The 20,626-nt window shown below is 53.0% G+C and overlaps 3 protein-coding genes across 4 annotated transcripts; 1 reads left to right on the top strand and 2 right to left on the bottom strand.

Moving 5' to 3' along the window:
• Positions 1-204: 204 nt before the first annotated feature.
• On the bottom strand, positions 205-15,437 carry CCAR2 (cell cycle and apoptosis regulator 2). 2 transcript variants are annotated; one of them, XM_030816962.1, is made up of 21 exons: positions 15,331-15,437; positions 14,342-14,437; positions 13,995-14,086; positions 13,472-13,563; positions 13,146-13,260; positions 12,845-12,974; positions 12,261-12,357; positions 7,532-7,651; positions 6,382-6,604; positions 6,163-6,276; positions 5,665-5,828; positions 5,070-5,241; positions 4,754-4,984; positions 4,419-4,655; positions 3,115-3,259; positions 2,901-2,983; positions 2,186-2,332; positions 1,943-2,054; positions 1,656-1,844; positions 1,316-1,521; positions 205-1,179 (listed from the first exon to the last, which is right to left on the bottom strand). In XM_030816962.1, the coding sequence occupies exons 2-21, from the start codon at positions 14,397-14,399 to the stop codon at positions 808-810; spliced, it is 3,099 nt and encodes a 1,032-aa protein (XP_030672822.1). In that variant the 5' UTR covers positions 14,400-14,437; positions 15,331-15,437; the 3' UTR covers positions 205-807. The 2 variants fall into 2 exon arrangements, with proteins under 2 accessions (XP_030672822.1, XP_003272903.1); XM_003272855.3 differs by having other exon boundaries at positions 205-1,042.
• Positions 14,444-17,041, top strand: LOC105740127 (cuticle collagen 2C-like). Its single transcript, XM_030816969.1, has one exon. The coding sequence runs from the start codon at positions 14,791-14,793 to the stop codon at positions 15,583-15,585; it is 795 nt and encodes a 264-aa protein (XP_030672829.1). The 5' UTR covers positions 14,444-14,790; the 3' UTR covers positions 15,586-17,041.
• On the bottom strand, positions 16,045-20,626 carry C8H8orf58 (chromosome 8 C8orf58 homolog). Its single transcript, XM_030816968.1, is given in 8 exon segments — positions 16,045-16,895; positions 16,898-16,983; positions 17,535-17,641; positions 17,861-17,973; positions 18,093-18,201; positions 18,321-18,461; positions 18,816-19,291; positions 20,405-20,626. Coding segments are annotated over 8 exon segments (1,203 nt in total). The 5' UTR covers positions 20,445-20,626; the 3' UTR covers positions 16,045-16,764.

The raw sequence follows: 20,626 nt of genomic DNA, 5'->3' as shown, positions 1-20,626 counted from the left end.
AACCCCTTCCAGGGCCTGCTGCCCTCCGCGGAGCAGCAGCACCCTCCAGCAGGCAGCCCAGCATGCAGGGGTCTGTGTACACCTCCCCGGCCCTGCCCCACCTTCTAGAGCGAACTGCACCGTGGTCCAGCGGAGACGCTGGGCAGGAGGGCATGCAGGCAAGCCTAGGAGAGGAGTAGGAAGAGCTGTGGAGGACACACTCAGTTTGTTTTTGACTTTGGTTTATTTAAAAAACAAGCCAAAAAAAAAAAAAACCCCAACTTTATATACAAAGTCAAACTGAAACCACGGATTATGGAAAGAGGCAAGAATTATGGGTAACAGGGGAGAAGGCTGGGCCAGAGCCAATACCACATTCTGAACACAGGAGCCACGGGAAAGAGGTGCTGGTTTCTTCTGGCGAGTCTGGGGTGACTGGAACACAGTGTTCTATTGGCAAACCCAGCCCAACACTGAGCACTTTCTAGCATGAACTCCATTCCCGTGATGGCCAAGGGAGACCCTTCCCCCAGGAGCCTGTGTCCGGAACCTAGCAGAGCCTGTGCCATCCGGGGGAGGGGACTGCTTAGCCCCAACCAGGCTCCACATCTGTCTGTCTCTTCAGTTCAGTTCACTGACATCAGACCTTGTCCCACACTCGAAAAGCCTTTTTCTCCCCTGTCTGTCTTATTCTAAACTGGAAGAGGACAGGAGAAAGTCAGCACAAGACTAAAAGGGCCCCAGGAGAAATACCAGGGTTGAGGGCAAAATGACATTCTAGGGGTGCAAAAGATGTTGTATTTAGTTGTTAAGTGGAACCAGGGTTCCTCACACATCCATCCCACGTAGCACAGCCCCCAGCCTAATGGCCTGCCGTCCCCTAGAGGCTGAGCATGGGGTCAGCCACCCCTGCCCTGGCTCCCAGGTCTTGCTCCCGCTGCTTTCTGGTACCACAAGGGCTCCAACTTTGCCAGGCGCCACCGCTGCCCTCACAGGATGGCAGTTCTGTGCGAGGCCGTCAGTTGCTAGGTGCCGGCTCCTCCTTCTCCACCCAGCTGTCAGCCTGTTTGAAACAGATGTACCCAGAATCGGGCCTGGCAAGGTGATCTGAGGACTGCGGACTGCCTCCTGCTGGGAAGCTCCCGCTGCACGCTGCTGACTGCTCAATTTCCAGAGAACCTGCAACCAGGGGCACACCGCCTGGCAAGCAACGGAAGGAAGAAGCCGGTGCCTGCTGGCCCTCTGGTCACTCCTGACACAGGAGCAAGCGCCCTAGGGGGACTTTTGGAGCTCAGGGAAAGGAGCTGTGCTGCCTCCTGATCCACCCCCACCTTACCTTTTCTACCACCCGCTGGATCTCCAGCTGCAGGGGGGTCAGGCGCCTGCGGAGCTCCTGCAGCAGCCGCTGGAGCTGGCTCTTCTGTCGCTCCGCCGTCCGGGCAGTCTCCTCGGCCTCCACCAGCCGGGCTCGCAGCTCCTGCATCTCTGCCGCCAGCGTCTTATTCGTTACTTCAGTGGCTGAGAAACGGTTATGGCTCTCCTCTGCAAGGTGGAGAAGGAAACAAGGATGGCTGCTCCATCAAGGCCCAGAGCACAGGGCAGGGCCTGAGCCTAAGCAGCGGGTTCCCTACTGGCCTGCACGTGCCCGCATGGTGGCCGCAGCCTCAGGCCCTCACCCAGCTTCAGCTCCAGTGTGTGGATCTTGTTCTCTAGGTAGAGCCGGCCGCTGTCCTGCTGCTCCGCGCGCTGCAGCAGGCTCCCCACATTGATCAGGCTGCCATTGTGGGACACCAAGGCTTTGTGTTCTGTGGGGGCAGCACCTGGCTTCGTGCTTTTCCCAGAAGGGGGCAGCAGGTCCAGGTTTCCTAGAGAGAACCGTGAAAAAGAATTCAGGATGGAGTCTCCGCAGAGGGCAGCCTGCCCTACCCGTGCCCCAGGAAGGCTGCAGGGCCCCAGGACATACCAAAGAGCACCTCCTCGGGAAGGCCACCATCCAGGCCCTCCTGGCGGCTATACTGAAGGCTCCGGTACTGGCAGATGTTCTGGGTCACCACCCTGCTGACCAGCTGCTTGGCCTGCAGAAAACACACCCCCAGACGCCTGCTGATCAGAAGGCCCAGTCCCCGACCCTGGCCATGGGCGGGAACCTAGAGCAGGAGTTAGTGCAGGCCTGTGCCCATGTGCTGGTGCAGAAGAAAGAAGGTACCTGTTCTGCACTGAGCCGGATCCCAAGGGTAAGGAGGATCCTCTCCAAGTCTCGCCGGTGCAAGTAGCCACACCAGTTGGCATCAAAGAACACAAAAGCAAGCAGACAGTCCAAGGGGAGCACAGCAGAGGGATCCAGCTCCTTGGGCTGCAATGAAAACAAAGATGAGCAGGATTTGCAAATAGTTCCCTCAGTGGCTCTATCGCCCAGGATTCAGCCTGTTCAGAAATCAGTGGCTCGGGCCGCATGCAGTGATGCATGCCTGAAGTCCCAGCTACTGGGGAGGCTAAGGCAGGAGAATCACTTAAACCCAGGAGTTTGAGGCTGCAGTGCACTATGTTCATGCCTGTGAATAACCACTGTGCTCCAGCCTGGGCAACATAGCGAAACCCCGTCTCTAAAAAACAAAACATCAAGCACCTTGCCTGATGTTCATCACGCCCAAGCCAGCCTTCCTCTCTGGGCCACTTTCACAAAAGCTCCTGTGCTCCTCTCAGGAGAGGATCAAATACCCCTCTCCCATTCACCCCGACAGACACTGAAATGTTCTCCTGGAGCCTATGAACCTGCCCTTCCATGAGCCAAGGACCACACTGTGTGTTGGGTCCATCAAGAAAGGAAGTCACTGGTAAGCATCCTTCTCCCAGGAGTGGGCCAGAGGCCTTGCCAAGCCTCACCACCACTGAGGCCCAGAGAGGTTGAGAAGATGCCTCACCATGTCCTGAAGTGAAGAGAACTCCATCTCTGACTGGTTTGAGGCAACGGACCGGACCTCCGAATCCTCCAGCTTTGCTCCTGCTACAGAAAGCCCAAGATAAATGGAGAGCAGGGCCCACCCAACTCCACAGCCCAAAAACGAAAACCAGCTTGGCCACAGGTGGAAAGCTACATCCCAAGCCTGCGAGCTCCCCTCTCACCACTCAACGTACCAAACTCCTCCTCTCCATCATCCCTCAGAAGCAACAGTTCTGGGTCCAGGGCCATCTCACACAGGTCCTCAGAAGCCTCGCCCCGGGGTTTTTCTTCTTCCTCTCCCCCAGAAGAGGGTGGTTTGGGCAAAAGCCCATCCTCCTTCTGCAGAGGCAGATGAAGGTTATAGGGAAAAGGAAGGCAGTTACCATAATTACCAACAGTAATCATGGCTGACACCTCAGTATCAACTATGCCCCAGGCACTGTATGGAGGGCTCTACAGACACTGTCTCATTTCATGTATTGTATTTCATTAAGTGGGATTCAGAGCATGCCAAGGCATCGCCAGACACCTGGGCTTTTTTCCTCAGGAGCTGATCTTGGTCCCAGAAGAAATTACATTCATTTGATAGTATGTAAACAAGCAGCAGCTGGGCATGGTGGCTCACACCTGTAATCCCAGCACTCCTGAGGTCAGGAGTTCAAGACCAGCCAGGCCAACATGGTGAAACCCCACCTCTACAAAAATACAAAAATTAGCCGGGCGTGGTGGTAGGTGCCTGTAATCCCACCTACTGGAGAGGCTGACGCAGGAGAATCGTTTGAACCTGGGAGGCAGAGGTTTTGCAGTGAGCTGAGGTTGCGCCACTGCACTTCAAACTGGGTGACAGAGCAAGACTCCATCTCCAAAAAAAAAAAAAAAAAAAGCAGACTAGTATTTTAGAAAAGGTTTACAATTTTTTTTTTTTTTTGAGACAGAGTCTTGCTGTCTTGCCCAGGCTAGAGTGCAGTGGCGCGACCTCGACTCATTGCAACCTCTGGCTCCTGGGTTTAAGCGATTCTCCTGCCTCAGCCTCCCGAGTAGCTGAGAGTACAGGCATGCACCACCACACCCGGCTAATTTTTGTATTTTTAGTAGAGACGGGGTTTCACCATATTGGCCAGGCTGGTCTCAAACTCCTGACCTCATGATCTGCCCACCTTGGCCCCCCAAAGTGCTGGTATTACAGGCGTGAGCTACCGCGCCCGGCCTACAAAATTTTCTAGTTAACCATCAGGCAATCAAAGCACCCCACTCTGCCAAGCATTCTCAGTGACGGGGGTTTCTGTGCTGTCAGGCTGCTCAGCTGTGCTCCCTGCACTCCTCTGCGCCACCTTCCCTTGCACTAAGTGTGCTACTTACTAGCTGTGCGGCCTCAGTCCATGCTGAGCAAGGGAGCAGGGAATGAGCTAGAGCACAGGAAGCGCTCGGAACAGAGCCCGGGGTGAAGATCCGCGGTCACGGTAAGCACTATGACAGCCCGAGGTAACAGGGTACTCACCAGCGGGGGCTCTGACTCGGTAGCCGGGCCCTCATTCTGTGCCTCATCCTTGGGCTCCTTGACCACCTCCTCTTTGATGGCTTCTTCCTCCTTGGTGGCTTCCTCCTTGGCTGCCTCCTCCTTCTCAGGTTCAGGTGGGGACACGACCTTTTCAGGAAGGCTCAGCAGCATCTTATAAACCCTATAGCCAAAATCCCTCTGGAGCATCTCCAGAAACAGCTCGGCCAGCACCATCACCTGATGGGGAGGTGGGAGGGTCCATGAGCATCAGGAAGAAAGACTGCTTCAGGCCCACAGATCCCAGCCCACAGCCTCCCCAAGACTCTGACACTTGCCTCAAAAGAGATCCTTTCTTTTGGCCTCCGATCCTCCACAATCCCATGGAGGGACAGGTTTACACAGCCAGGGCGTGCGATGACAGCAGGTTCTAGTGGGGGTGGAGGGGCCTCTGGGAGATCAGTGTCCGTTTCCTGCTGTGTGGTGGCCTCTGCAGTTTCTGCGTTCCGTCTAGGGGTGTCTGCTGCTTGCTCCAAGGCGTCAGGTGCCTGTTCAGCAGGCTCCGTTTCCTGTGACAATAGCCGAGATGAGACCCTCTGGGTCCCGGGATTAGGCCACCTATATCCCCCGCTGCTGGCTAAAGCACACCCTTACCCCTGGTGCCTCCTGGGTCGGGGGAGCTGCCTCTGCAGCTTTCTGCTGGCACAGGGCCTCCCACTCCTCCAGAGTAGGCATGATGGTCCAGACGTCCGGCAGGTACACCACCACTGTCTGGAGCCGCCGGGGGGGTCCCAGCTGCAGGTACTGAAACTCAGCAAAGCGCCACCTGCACATGGCAAAAGGAGGTACTAACTTCCTTAGTGACAACTCCATGCAGACACCACGTTCGCAGGCAAGGGCTTCAGTTTCCAGTCAGCATTCAATGAGCACACACTGCGAGCCTAGCTTTGAAAACACAACAGGAAAGCTACAGACCAAGTCCTCAAGAAATGATCAGTCAGTGGGGAGGTCGCAATCACACAAGCACCCTACAAGGTGCAAGGACAACTCCAGGGAGTCTCAAGTGCAGCCTGTGGGCTCAGCCAGCTTTTGGCATACACCCCACCCTACCCTGAGGCAGCAGAGAGGGCAGGAACGGGACTAGGGGGCAGAGAGCTAACCGGCAGAAAGGGGCAGGGACCGGGCCTCCCCAACAAAACCTCCCCAACCTGGTGCGTTGGTACAGCTGAGGCTCAGGAAGCCCACTCACCACTTGGTACAGCCGCTCAAGTCAATGCCGGTCTGGGCCTGCGCACAGCGGATGGCGGTACGCACCAGCACCTGCGGGTCAGCCTGGGGGTCGAGGCCATCCAGGGAAGGAGACCATTCACCCCCAACCAGCACTGCCTCCTCTTCTTTCCTGCCCAGCAAGAACTGCAAAAAGAGATCAGGGATACAGAACAAAAAACTACATTACCTGGGTCTCCCACTGCAGGGCAAGGCTGCCACCCATCAGGATGAAGGCAGCAGGAAGTGAGGAAGTCCACCACACAGTGAGGTCTCTATCTGTGAACATGAACCAGCCACCTAGCTCTCTCTGACTAGTCAGAACAGCTCTGAGCTGCACCTTCCTCCTGGGTGAAATGAGGGACATTCGGCTCCGAGATGCCTTGTTTTATGCATTCAGGGACAGGAGCTGAGCACTCAAGACGTGACAGGTTCTGGACATTACCAGTGAATGCATCTCCTCCTGCTCTCCAGCTCTTACCTTAATCTGCTTCAGAGGATGCTCTGGTGTCTCCCTTGGCTCAGCCATGTCATCCACAAAGAGCATGCAACAACGATACAATTCCTCCAACCCCGGGGAAGAGAGCAGCAGTACCTGTGCAGGAGGAGACACTCAGAGCTGCCTTCAGCCTCCAGAAATCAGATAGAGCTGCCTTCAGCCTCCAGAAATCAGATAAGTGACAGACGCCTGTCAGCTTACCTTGGAACTGTAAGTGGGGTCACCGTCTGCAGGGATGGGCTCAGCACCAGCGTCTGGAGCTGCCTCCTTTTCAGAAGAGACCTGGATCCGGCTCGGATGATGGAGGGAAAAGGGTTGGCTCAGAGGGAAGGCTGACAGCCAACTCAGATGCACGGACAGAAAATCTGAGGGGACCAGGAGGCTGCGGTAACGGCGCTGGAGTTCTAGGAAGTCACAGATGGGGCTACAGGAAGACAGCAAGGGAATCCAGACTGAGCAAAGACTAAAACATTAGAAATGAAACCATCAAAGATTTGAAAAAATGGGCGAATTTTTTTTTAGTCTGAGAACTTTTGAAGTAAGGCACCTCTCAAGGAAGCTAGATCAGATCTGACCACTTAATTTACAACCTCTAGATGGCAAAAGTCAAACTGGGAAAGGAAAAAAGAAAACACAATACATGACAGAGAAATGTGTCATTGCCTTAATATAAAGGAACTCACAAATCAGTAACAAAACCTTCAAAAGCCTAAAAACAGAAAATTGACATCAATAGGTTCTTAAGAGAAATATGTAAGAATTAAAAGCCAGGAAAATACGCTCAATCTCACTTACAATTAAAGAAATGCAAATCACATTATCACGTGTCACCAACTAGACAGACAAAGACGAAAAAGTCGGCTAACAGTGTTGTTGGCAAAGGCGTGGGGAAATAAGGACTCCACACCCCACTGGTTAGAGCAGAATGGGCACAGCCTCTTCGGGAGAACTGGCAATAGCTATGGAAGCTTAAAGCCTTTGAGCCAGATGCTCCATTTCTAGGAATTGATCTCAACAAACACACAAGTGTAGGTAGAAGGATGTTCATTCTAAGAAAATTTAGGATAGAGTGCAAATGGAGAACTGGTTAAATAAACCATTTTCATCCATTCAGTGAATACTGTGTAGTTGCTTAAAAAAAACAACAAAATAAACTGGATCTAATAAATGTTCATATGAAATAAAATCTAAAGTACATTCAATGAAAAGGCAAACCAGCAAACAGTATGTACAACACGTTTTGTAAGAAAAGGCTGTAAGAACACACACGTGCACTTGCATAGACCCCATCTCATTTACATAAACTATTACCAGCAGCCAAGTCTCAGCCCACCTCAGCCTCGCCACTCACCTGTCCACAGTGTAGGGAGTGAGGTGGACCCGGTAAGGAGGCAGGTCATGCCTTGGCTTCTTAGCACCCCAGGGCTCTCCACCAGCCCGCTGTTTGCGCTTCTTGGAGTCATAGTCATCGCTAGAGGTTGACCCATCACCAACAGTAAGAAACCACATTGTTATATGTATTCAATACATACTGTACTAAAAGAACTGGGAACAATCGAAATCCCTCATATTCAATAAATGGAAAAAGAAGCCATGCTAACAGCCATATGACAGAATGTTACAAAGATATTAAAATGGATATTTACACTCTTTTAATAAACATTCCTGTTAAGCAAAAAGCACACTCTGCAACATTGTATACACAGTAGGCCTCAGCTACTGCAAAAACAACTTTAGAAGACTGAAAGGAAATAAAATGCTAATGGTGGAAGCCTCTGGAAAGCTTACGAATAACTTTCTGTTTTTCTGCACTTCATTCATTATAGTTAACACGATCTTTTTGAAATGAGAAAAAAACTGATTTTTCTTTTAAAAATAAGAGGCACATATATGGATCCATGCTATGCGTTCTATAAAGTAAATTTTATTAGAAGAGACAGTTACAAGGCCGGGCACAGTGGCTCACACCTGTAATCCCAGCACTTAGGCCGAAGTGGGGGGATCACTTGAGATCGGGAGTTCGAGACCAGCCTGGCCAACATGGTGAAACCCCGTCTCTACTAAAAATACAAAAAAGTAGCCAGGTGTGGTTGCACACGTCTGTAATCCCAGCTACTCGGGAGGCTGAGGTAGGAGAATCGCTTGAACCCGGGAGGCGGAGGTGGCAGTGAGCCGAGATCGCACCATTGCACTCCAGCCTGGGCGACAGAGCGAGACTCTGTCTCACCAAAAAAAAAAAAGAGACAGTTACAAATCCTTAATAATACACATTAAAGTCATAAAAACACTCAAACCATTTGCTCCAATAATTACACTCTTGAAAATTTGTCCCAAGAAAGTTAATTCCAAAGAAGAAGAAAGGCTACACATAGTGTGGAAAAATATGAAGCAGCATAAACTGAGAGTAAAAAACCAAATACATACTCAGCAATACCCAAATGTTCATAGTAAATAAAAACAATCCCACAGCCATTAAAACACTCAGGATTATGCTGCAATATGGAAAACTGTTTATACATACACAAAAATAATTTGAACTCTAAGTATGCACATGTATAGATAAAAACTAGAACACAGGAGAAAAGAGTGGCAAGAGATTTTCCTTTTCAAAATTATTTTCTAAAATTCTTTAATACCTACCTGTTAATAAGTTACCTTTAAAGAGAAAGAAGGTAGAAACCATACATATTTTTACATACACACACACACACCACACACACACACCACACACACACACATATATACTTTTTTTTTTTTTTTTTTTTGCGACAGAGTCTTGCTGTGTTGCCCAGGCCAGGAGTGCACTGGCGTGATCTCGGCTCACTGCAACTTCTGCCTCCCGGGTTCAAGCAATTCTCCTGCCTCAGCCTCCCAAGTAGCTGGAATTACAGGTACCCACCACCATGCCCAGCTAATTTTTGTATTTTTAGTAGAGTCGGGGTTTCACCATCTTGGCCAGGCTGGTTTTGAACTCCTGACCTCAAGTGATCCGCCCACCTCAGCCTCCCAAAGTACTAGAATTACAGGCATGAGCCACCGCGCCCAGCCTACGTATTTATGTTAATTTTATATAATAGCATGTACTGCTTTACACATTTTTATAATGTCACTACAGTATTACACTATAAGTGCAACAGATATGGGTACAATAAATAAAAATAGTTAAGAAGAAAAAACCTTTAGACCATTCATTATAAAGTGCCAGACTGATAAGGGGAAAACCCCCCATGTCACATGAGAGAAATAAAATCCACTGTTGCTTCTCTGTGCCCGGGTAACTGAGTTGATTGTATTCACCAGAAGGTTTTTGTTCTGCCTTTTAGACCTGCCTGGGTGATTTCCCTATTCACACCCCAGTGCCTAAGCTGAACAGATTTGTCATGACTCCTGTTCTTTTCTGTCGGCCTTGGTCACTTCCATGTGCATGAGCATCTCCATCCAAAAGTGGCCTTCTTCTCTAGCCCCGATGGGATGTCAGTAGCCCATATTTCTAATAGAAGACCCATGCCAAAGCCACTTTGACAACTCTCCAGCTCACAGTAATGCTGTCGGCCTCTAGCTAAACTGTTATGATCCACTCAACGCTGTACACTGTGTGGCCACTTTCCTCCGCTTCCTGTACATTGTCAGGAGGTCATAAGGCAGCACCAGGGGCTGACCTCTCAGGACCCACGGCAGCAGAGCCCAGCTGGGTACACCTGTCTAAAAACCACAGCTCAGCAGTAGCTGCTCAATGGAGACATTGTTCTCTGCATCCCAAAGCCAGGAATTCAAAATAAAGCTTGGCTTCTGTGCAAAACATTAATGTGGCTGAGTCCTTCCTAAATTAAAAGTTGAGAAACTAAATAAATAAATAAAAGTTGCTGCCCCAGAATGACCTACTTCCTACTACCCCTGGCCCCAGTCTGCACATTCTCTCTACTAACCGACGGTAATATAATATCTCCCTCCCAATGGTAATATAGGTTGAGTATCCCTTATCTGAAATGCTTGGGACCAGAAGCGTCCTGGGTTTGGAATTTTTTTCAGATTTTGCAATATTTGCATTATACCTTCTGGCTGAGCATCCCAAATCCAAAAATCCAAATCTGAAATGCTCAATAAACATTTCCTTTGAGCACCATGTGTCAGCACTCAAAAAGTTCTGGATTTGAGAGTATTTTGGTTTTTAGGATTTAGGATGCTCAGCCTGTACGTCCTTTCTGTAGAAGCTGTGACGCTGAAGCATAATGGCCAAAGTAATACAACAGACCTTGCATGAGCCTCAGCACATCCAGGACAATCAAATGCAACTGACTAGAGAAAGCCTGAAATTAACCCTAAAGCAGAAAGTCCACAGCAGTCACAGAGCTTCACCCAGGCTACACTGTCTCAGAAAGCACCTGCTGTGATTTTGTAATGAAGCCTTTAATAAACTCACACAATGTGAAAGGTAGAAGGTCCCTGGAAACTGAGGACCAGGAAGATGCACAGGACAAGACGCTGTCGGCCTCTAGCTAAACTGTTATGATCCACTCAACGCTGTACACTGTGTGGCCACTTTCCTCCGCTTCCTGTACATTGTCAGGAGGTCATAAGGCAGCACCAGGGGCTGACCTCTCAGGACCCACAGCAGCAGAGCCCAGCTGGGTACACCTGTCTAAAAACCACAGCTCAGCAGTAGCTGCTCAATGGAGACATTGTTCTCTGCATCCCAAAGCCAGGAATTCAAAATAAAGCTCCCAGCGCTTTGGGAGGCTGAAGTGGGAGGATCACTTGAGCCCAGGCGTTTGAGACCAGCCTGGGCAACATGGTAAAACCCTTTCTCTGCCCCCAACAAAAATAAATAAATATTTACTTACTTTTTGTAGAGACAGGCTCCCAAAGCACTGAGATTTATAGGCATGAGCCACCACACCCAGCCTTACAAAAAACGTTTTAAAAAATTACTCAAGCATGGTGGTGCACACCTGCAGTCCCAGCTACTCCCAAGGCCGAGGCAGAAGGATGGCTTGTGCCAGGGAGATCAAGACTGCAATGAGCCGTGATCACACCACCACACTCCAGCCTGGGTGACAGAGCAAGCCCTTGTCTCAAAAAAAAAAAAAAAAAAAAAAAAAAAAAAAAAAAAAAAAGGGTTAAGGGTTACATGAGATTTCCCATTTGTCAAAATTGTCAAGATGTGTGCATTTCAATCTAAGTTCCATGTTAAAATTTTTTACCTTAACAAAATCAAGTGGGAGCATTGAGTAGATGGAGGTAAAGATGAAAAAGAACGGTAGCTGATACTTGAAGAAGCTGGGTAATGGGTATAATAAGGTTCCTCATACCTTTCTGTTTACCTTGCATATAGTGAAATTCTCCATTATAACAAGTTTAAAATGAACACAGAACTAGAACGAGTCTTAAACAAACCAGTCTAGAGCTTAACTTTTAGAGGTACAAGCAAAACACTCAGGGAGAGTGAGACTGAGGAAGGAACATGTGAACTGGAGAGAAGATGGGACAGCATGCTCCTGGTGGTCCCCAATACTACAGATGAGATAGGATCACCAGGACACCCTAAAGGCCCAAATCAGCCATGCTTGCTCCATACATGGCTGAGAAAGCTGCCTGTGTGTCCAAGGCACAGAGGCCTGAACTCCCAGGCAGAGTGCAATATACACCTTCTAACAGCATACTTATGAGTACGGGGTCTATAAAGAAACGTTTTAAACAACTAGAACAGATACTGCAGTGTTAGTTTTGACATGTTACTATTGAGAGTTTCCATTCCTGTCATCTCAACTTAGGGACTAGAAACAAAGAGTATTTAAGAAGTATCTCAATATGACATTTTGAAAGATGAACTGTATCAACTCCCTGCTTACTTAACCACTGTATAAAATTCCAGTATTTTTATATACATTCCAGTGTGTCTACATACTTCAGAGAAAAGGGACTAGCATCTAGCTGCAGGCAGAGAATGTTAGTGGTAAGCACAGCCACCTTCCAAGCAGTTGACCTGGGTTCACTTCCTGGCCAACACAAAAAAATAATAATAAAATAAAGAGAATGTTAGTGTCAACAAGTGGCCAAAAAAAGGGACATCATCCTCTTACCTTCGGCCCTGATCCAACCGTCCATGAGGGCCCCGGGCAGGAAATCTGTTCAGGTGGCTCAGGTGAAGTGTGTGGGATGTTTGGAAGAGACTCAGAGCTGCAGAAAGGAAATGACTGGTGACTCAAAAACCCTAAAAACCAGCCAGGCGCGGTAGCTCACACCTGTAATCCCAGCACTTTGAGAGGACAATGCGGATGGATCACTTGAGGTCAGGAGTTCAAGACTAGCCTGGCGAACATGGTGAAACCCCATCTCTACTAAAAATACAAAAAATTAGCCGGGCGTGGTGGTGGGTGCCTGTAGTCCCAGCTACTCAGGAGGCTGAGGCAGGAGAATGGTGTGAACCCGGGAGGCGGAACTTGCAGTGAGCCAAGATCACGCCACTGCCCTCCAGCCTGGGTGACAGAGCGAGACTCCATCAAAAAAAAAAAAAAAAAAAAACCCTAAACACCTATCCAGATTGCCCACCTTTCTTCCAGTACACAGAAGTACCCACCTCTATGCTAAGAGCAACAACCTGAAAGTCCATTGATCCAGACTACCCCATAAAGCCACACCCAACAATAGTGCCACTCGTACTCACGCTTCTGAGGAAACAGTGGGGGAATCCGGTGAGGCTGGAAGATCAACTGAGGCTGAGCTCCCAGGATCCCTTGCTTCTGGCCCAGGGCTGCTACATGCAGAAGGGGAGGTGCTGGGGACTTCAGTAGGGGCTGCAGAACAGGAGCCAGGAAATTCAGGGGACCCCATGGTTGAGGCACTCACTACCTTGGAAAGATGCAGTCCCACCCCCCTAACAAAAGTCAGGGTTTTGCCCTGCTGTCAGGGCACAGGGGCTTCCATCCCTCCCCTTTCCAATGCACATGCTAAGGAGAGATGAATACCTGGTTGGAGAGCGTTTGCACCTTGACAGCATTCCAGGGCACTGCCTGGCCTGGGTTGTATGCAGCCTTCACCAGCACCTTCTCACCCAGCTGGGGCAGACGGCCCTTCACCACACTGCCAGCACACAAGCCAGGAGGCCCCATCAGGAGAGGGACCCTGGCCAGGCCACCCTGACTGCCCCTATGAGGCCTTTCCCATCAAGATTTCCCACACCTTGCACAAAAACAGCAAAGCAATGGCTCTGAGGGGGGTGGGGGCAATACCAGCATGGTGACAGAACTGAATCCAATAAGCATTTCCGGTAGGGGACCAACCTCAAGCCTACCTTAGCTGAAAAAAGACCTCTTCATCCACAACCCCAAAGTAGTCATGCAAGCTGGTAACAATACCAGTGAAGACCCGCTGTTTCTCCCCACCCTGTAAGAGAAGGAGACAGCTGAAAAGTAAAAGGGAGGAAACCGGACAAAATCGCACTCTGCCATGAAGGTCTCATCTCAACCCACGCCCCGGCTCAGCGTACTGCATCAAGAGTTCACACAGAGTGAAGTACAGGTGTGGTGGGCATACTCCATCATTAGGGGTTGGGGCATGTTTGAGCTGGTTCTTGACCCACAAGCTTCTTCTAGGATTTCCAGTTCATTAATTCCAAGACGTACGCTAAAGATTTCCCTGGAGCGAGAAATGAAGATGCTCCAGTGTGAAGGCTATCTGGGCAACCCCATACTAGCCCACTACCAGGAGAGGGATCAGGAATGATAAAACACTATTATGTAAGAGAAGAAGAGTACCAGGCCTCCATGCATTCAGTCCCAAGGGCTGAAACTTACTACAAGGGATGCCCAACCTACCTGAAGGTGCCTGGCATTCTGGGACAGTTCTGTGGCCACAGGAGGAGTGAGCAAACCAGGAGGAGGGCCCAGAAGAGATGTTGAAGCTGTGCCTATGGGGAAAGAGAAGCAATCTCCAGGAACCGCCCCTACCACCTTACACACTAGAGTCAACCAAAGGATGTGGTAAATCCAAAGGCTACAGCTCCAGCCAGCTCCTCCACAGGGCTTCACTGGCAACCACTGTGGGCATCTCCTGTTTTCCACAGGAACATCAGCAGCAAATTGCTCTCCACCAGGGAAACCCCAAACTAACTCCAGAGCACATACTTCCCAGGATGAGGCCAGGTAGGGAGAAAAGTGATCACCTGAGAAGTTGCGTCCCCCTGGAAGCGGGTTGATCCGCTGGCGCTTAAACTGGGACATTGGAAACGCTGTCCTCTTTCAGAGTCGTGGGGAAAAGCCTTCAATCCAAAAAGAAAGAAATTAACAGCTAATAGGGGAAATTTCCATCTATACACGGAAAAGTGGAGAATCTTAATTAAGGATATTTAGGAAAACGGGGAGGTGGGTAATAAGAATGAATGAAGGCAATGGATGGAGAGAATATAGAGAAGTAAGAAATGAAACAAGAAATTACATTGTTCTAGTTTGCCCTCACAATAACCTAGTGGTGGATGATGTTGTCACGCTGTCTTACAGACAAGGAAACTGATGCTCAGAGAGATCAAGAGACTTGCCCGGGGCCACATAACCAGGTAGTGACAAAACTGGTACTCACACCCAGGCCTCCCAACAACTTAGCGCTCCTCTCACTATGCCACGCCACCCCCAGAGTAGTTGGCGGGGTGAGGGGCTCGAGAGAGCCCCGATGACATTCCTGCATTCAAAAACATCCGCCAAAACCCTCCACGCAGGGCCCGGAAAAATGGAGGAGGCCGGTGCCGGCGAGGAGATGGTGTGGGCCCTCTCCCCGGAAGCCCGACCCGTTGTTTCCTCGACCGGCTGGTGGGAAGGCAGCTCCCTGGCCGACAGAACGCGAAACCGGCTGCGCGCCACCCTCCTGCTCCCACGCTCCCGGGCCCTCCGCTCCGGCCTCAGCAGCCGCCAGCGTCGGGTCTCCCGGCAGAGCCGCAACGAGGCCACCGAGGGAGGACTGAGGCGCGCGGTTTCTCCTCCTCCCGCCCGCCCCCAAGGCCGAGGCCGTTGCCAGGGAGACGGGACTTGCAGTCCAAAGAGGGGCTCGGCCCCTTCCGCGCCCCACGCATCTTCGCCGCCCGGCCCTCGCAGCCCCTCGGCCAGCGGAGGGGCAGAGGGGCGAAGGCGCAGAGGGGCTGCGGGGGGCCCTCCAACCCACCTGCGGGCCAGGGCAGCGACACCGGGGGGACAAAGACACCCGGAACCACCACAGCCGCTGCTGCCGCCGCCACCGGAAGCGCCTCTCCGGAAGCGCGACCACTGGTCGGAAGCTGCCACTCTCCCGGATATGGTCCCTCCCTCGTCTCCGCCGACCTCTCCCTTCCCCCACGCCGGCCTGCCATCCCGCGGCAACTGGGGAGAGGAAGTGCGCCTTCCCGGATCGGATGCGCGTCAGGAAGTCGCGCCTCGGTAGTGTCCTCGCTAAAGAATCCCATCAGAAAAGAAGGCTTCGGATCATTGGTTCCGAGCTCAAAGAAAGCGGGAGCCAGGCCCCCCAAACACAAGGGACCCCCCCCCGACTGCCTACCACGCCCGCCTCCCTCTGGCAGTCGAGACTGCAACAGATAAGGAAACCAGCCCCTCCTGACTGGAGGAGAAGGATGCCTATCAGTGGCCATTTCTAAGAGACATTCGTTTGCCTGACTCAAGCCAGTGACCCCCATGCCTAGTTAGTCAGGAATCAGTGCCCTAATTCTCAAATACGAAATCTAAGAGGCCTCAATGAAATGACCCGCTCAAAATCTTGCCAGGAGACTGGCCATTTTAGTCCCCATTAGCAATCCCAGCACCCCCTTATCCTCCGACCTCCCCATCATCCCTCCAGCCTTACTTTCCCCTTTCCTATTCACTTGACGTTTACAAAGCACTTTGAGGCAGTTTAATCTCACTTTATCCTCATAACAAGTCTGTGAGGTAGGTAGGGCAGGCGTCAATATTCCCAGCAGGAAGCTGTGGCTCAGAAAGGTTGACTTAGGGTCTAAAAACTAGTACAGGCATCTGGTTTGAGTTAGGACCTGTAAACGCTAGTACAGAGCAGAGAAGCTGAGCACTGGCTTTGAAAGTTATTCAGTTCCCAGGTTGTCCCTGATCTTCCTCATTCCTGGTGCAGTTTTCAGGAGTCTGGGGCAAGATTCCATGCAGAGACAGCCAAAGCCACACCGTTCTCTGTCCCAGGGCTGCCAGCATGGCTCTGAGGAGGAAAGCTCAGTCACTGCCCACTGGGGAATAAAGGTCAGTTCCATCCTTCTGCAGTGACCTCCCCCAGAATATCAACCCTTTGGATGCATTATTTCAGAAGAGATGGTTGGATCCAGCCAGCTTGCAACACTGACAGTCACACAGAGATATGCATACCATTGCGCATAAATACACATCTGCAACATGCTGGGCCCAGACAGGTCACCGTGCCAAAAACACTCCACGGACACCTGATAATGAGTGAGTTCACATTGTGGAAGCCCAGGGATTTCTGGTGAGGAGGAAGAGCCCTGGAGCTGCTGCATCTTGGGGACCTCTCAACAAACCAGGGCTCCTGACCAGACTGCTTAGAGGAGAAAGATTCAGCCCTCAACTCAAGAGAGGAGGGCAGGCGTCAGCAGCTTTTCCTGGCAATGTGGAGAAGCAGCAAGCGGGCAAAGGGCGAGGAAGACTTCACAGCAAGTCCCCTCCACCCAGGGTCACCAGGTGCACCGAGAGGTCTCAGCCTACAGAAAGGCTTTTTGCTCGTTGCTTCTTAATCACTAATGACGGCATAAAGGTCTTCCGGTGGGGGCGGCACTGAGGCCTTTCAGGGAGGTCCCTGGACTCGATCCTGTGGAACGAAAAGAAGACATTAGGCTAGAAGGAAGAAATAAAACTAACAATGGCCCTAGAGTTGAGAGAACATGATTTATCTACTGGCGGGTAGCCAGGTGGGGATGTGGCCTGGGGCTGTTAAATGACTTGGTATTTCTTCCTCCTGGAGAACTATTCAGTATAAGCCCCGAGGCACGATGGCCTTCACCCACTGTGAAATCCTTTGTGCTCCACCTTGCTCTCCCCACAAACCTGGAAGGTGGCCTAAATGTCAGCATTGAGGGTGAGGGGCTGCTGAGCTAGGATAGGCAGATTTCCCACATTCTGGTCCTAGCTGTCACTGACTCACCGTGCGGCTTTGGAAAAGCAACTACCCCCAACCCCACCCGGAACCCAGCCTCCTTATCTGTAAATGGGGTGTTTTAACTACTGTTTCTTCTGGCAGTCCCTCCCAGACTGTATCTCAAGTTTTGCGGGGACAATAATGACAACTGGCATGACAATCTCAGCATCCTGGCTCATCAGTCTCTTCTCCGTGCCCTAACCTGGGCTGGGCACGGGGCTCACCTGGGGTCAGAGCCATCAGGAGGGGCAGGGGGCTCAGGGTGGTGGTGGCTTCTCCGGCAGATCCGGTTGAGCAGGACCTTGACCTTGTCCCAGTGGGAGATATCCCGCTGAGCAGAGGATGAGGGGTCACCCAGAGCCCTCCCCACACTCAGACCCACGACCAAGCTCCCAGAGACAGCTGTCAACACAGCCAGGATGAGTCGCCTGCTCCAAACAGGAATCAATCCTGTCATTTCCGCAGAGTTGCTGGCCCCCAGGGTGCCCATGCATACCTCCCCTCCCCCCACCCCAGCCCACCACCTGCCCCACATACACCCATCCCCTACCTTGTGTCCTTGGGAGGATGGCAAGTGGTATGTTGGCTCCACTGGGGTTTCTGGCAGCCTGGGAAGGTTGGCACTGGGCACCTCCACCTTTGGGAGTGAAGCAGCCTTTGCCCCTTCAGAAAGACAGTCAGGTTGGCCAGGGCCAGAAGACACCACATCAAGGTTTGGCTCAGAGGACCTGCTGGTGGGACCCCAGGCAGGCAGGACAAAGGGAGACACGATGGCCCCTCACCTGTCTGCTCTATCTGGCTTAGCAGCTCCCATGGCCGCTGCCCCCCATTGCCTGGGGCTTGTAAGGGGGATGGTAAAGGGGCTCGGGTCGACTCCTCCTCGCTGGGATCCTATGCACAGGAGAGACAGGTGATCAGGGCCTGGTTAGAGGGCTGAGGCTGTTCTGAGGGCAGCCATGGTTCCCAGGGTCCCATCTGTCCTCTCCCTCCCCCACTTGAATCTCACTCACCCCTGGGGGCCTCTGGATCCGCAACTGCAGGTAGAGCTGCTGGAGCCTTGCCATCTGCTCCAGCACCAGGCACAGGTGTTCCAGATAGCGAAGACCCTGCCCCGGGAGGCAGGCCCAGGCTCCAGGCCCCAGGCCCCCCACCTGTGGGACATTGTGAGATAGGGGAGATTTCAGCCAGTAGGGCTCCTGCCCTACCCCAAGCAGCCAGGCTGGGCTTAGCCAGCAGATGGGAGCAGAGTGGGCCCCGAGGAGGAACACATGCAGCCGGCTTCCCCACCGCCCAGCTGGGCATGGTGCCAGGCAGGGCCCCCGTAGCTGCCCAGCTCCTCTGCGGAGGTGGCCGCGCACAAATGGAAGTGGGGTGCAGCAAGAACTTATGACACAACCCATCAATTAGGGGCAGGGAGTGCCCCAACCCGAGAGAGCTCCAGGGAGAACCAGAGGAACTAGGCTGTCCATTCCACTCTTAAACCCAGCCTGAGAGTGAGCACTCACCGCCTCTTCTTCCAGGCCTGCCTCTAGGTCTGTGTCTGCCTCCATGGACTCCTGTTCTCCTGCTCCAAAAAGGGGCACTTCATGCTCAGGCTTGCTCGCCGGCCGCTGGGAGTGGTGTTGTCCTGACAAGCTGGCGGGAGCTGTTGGGAGCCGGAGGGAGCGCTCCAGCACCTGCCCCAGCTTCTGGCTGGCCAGGAGCCGGCCCACCTGGCCCGGGGGCTCAGGACTCCCTGAGGATTCAAAGTCCAGGGAGTCCTGAGAAAGGCCCGGTAAGGCGGCCAGGGGGCTGTCCCCAACTGCCATCTCCACTCCTGAGTCCCGGGAGGACAGTTTGAGAAACAGTGCCTCCCTGCTGACTCTGAGCTTGTCACCTCTCTCCCAGGATGAGCTCCCGTGGGCAGCGTCAGGGATCCGTCTGTAGGTGCTGGTGACTCCAGGCACTATGCAGCCCCGTGCCAGGCCCTCGCCAGCCCCATCTGCACGGAGAGTCAGTGTCAGGCTGGGCAGGCCACCCCCAACACCCGCAGCATTCCTGATGGCTGGCAGCACTGCCCCAGGGAGGAGTGTCCTGGAGCAGTGAGGAAGGGCGGGCACTGGACAGCCACGGGCAGCCCGGATATGGCCCCAGCTGTCTGGGAGATGTGTGGATGGGATTCCCTTCACAACAGTTGTTAGCGACAGGGAACCCGTGCTCTGAGCTGTGTGGTAGGCAAAGCCTTGGCAGGCCACGTCCATCAATCCCTTAGATGTCCTGCGCCTGCGCTTTCCACCTAGGATCAGCCCACGATCTCCCGAGTCAGAAGTGGGGAGCCACAGGCTCTTCTGCTGCTCCCCAAGCGGGAGTAGGACAGTATCTAGCTTCAGGGAGAGGGGAGAGGGTACAGACAGGAAAGCCTGGGATCCAACCTGCTCTCCGGGAGCCCCTGCGGCATCAGGATGCCAGGTGAAGTCTCTCCTGCAGCTCACGGGGCGAGTGATAAAAATCACCGCTATAACCGATTTGGGCTTTTGTTGTAAGTGAGCAATAGTGAAGATTTTATGAAAAGTTTAAAATGAAAGAACTGAAGTGAAAGAAAGGGACGAAGGGGCAGCATTAGCACCCCCTCACTGTCACCTCCGCCAGGCCCTCTCGCTACGGGGCGTCCTGGCGGAATGAACGGTACGGGAAACAGGCTAGGGGGGCGGGGACGAGCTGCGGGGCACGCGGGAGCCGGATGCCAACCCAGGCCCCTCTGGGCAAGGAAGTGGGCCAGGAGGTCACTGGGTGGGAGAGGGGTCCGCAGCCACGGAAGGGGCTGGGGTGCGGGCGGATCCCCACATCCTCAGACGGAGCGGGAAGGCGAGGGAAGCGTAGCCGGAGGAAGTGGGACGGAGGCAGTGGCTGGTTTAACGCCTGAGCCCAGAGGGGCTCCAGCCTGCATGGCGTCCCCTGATGACCGCCCCTCCAGGGAGGCGGCGAGGGAGGCGCAGCGGGGAGGGGGCCGCCCGCGGGGTGCGCGGGGCTGGCAGGGCTGAGGCTGCCCGGCTTGGGGGCGGGAAGCGGCTCCGGGGCGGGTGGGGCCCGGCCAACCTGGGGGTGGGCGACTCACCCCGGCCGTCCACGGCGAAGGCGCGCCGCCGGCCCATCATGGCCCGCTCCCGGCCCCGGCCCCGGCCGCTGCAGCCGCCCGAGGATCCCGGCCCGAGTCCCCGCGGAGCTCGGGCAGCTCAGGGCGCGCGTCCCGACCCAGCTGGGCGCGGCCCCCGGACACTCCCAGCGGGGCTGGGGGGCGGAGGGCGGGGCGGAGGGGGGCGTGGCCTAGGGGGGAGAG

The sequence above is a fragment of the Nomascus leucogenys genome, chromosome 8 (assembly GCF_006542625.1).
Source record: "Nomascus leucogenys isolate Asia chromosome 8, Asia_NLE_v1, whole genome shotgun sequence".
Taxonomy (NCBI): domain Eukaryota; kingdom Metazoa; phylum Chordata; class Mammalia; order Primates; family Hylobatidae; genus Nomascus; species Nomascus leucogenys.
Note: the sequence above shows the minus strand (reverse complement) of the source record. Positions and strands in the feature narration are given on the sequence as shown.

Bases quoted from the DNA above. Each gene is read 5' to 3' on its own strand.
- CCAR2 (XM_030816962.1), bottom strand. From the start codon at position 14,399: ATGTCCCAGTTTAAGCGCCAGCGGATCAACCCGCTTCCAGGGGGACGC. The intron at 13,261-13,471 runs GTAGGCTTGAGG...GTGTGCTGGCAG, and splicing joins GAGGTCTTTTTTCAGCTAAG to TGTGGTGAAGGGCCGTCTGC. The intron at 12,358-12,844 runs GTGAGTACGAGT...TCCTTTCTGCAG, and splicing joins CCCACTGTTTCCTCAGAAGC to CTCTGAGTCTCTTCCAAACA.
- LOC105740127 (XM_030816969.1), top strand. From the start codon at position 14,791: ATGCCACGCCACCCCCAGAGTAGTTGGCGGGGTGAGGGGCTCGAGAGA.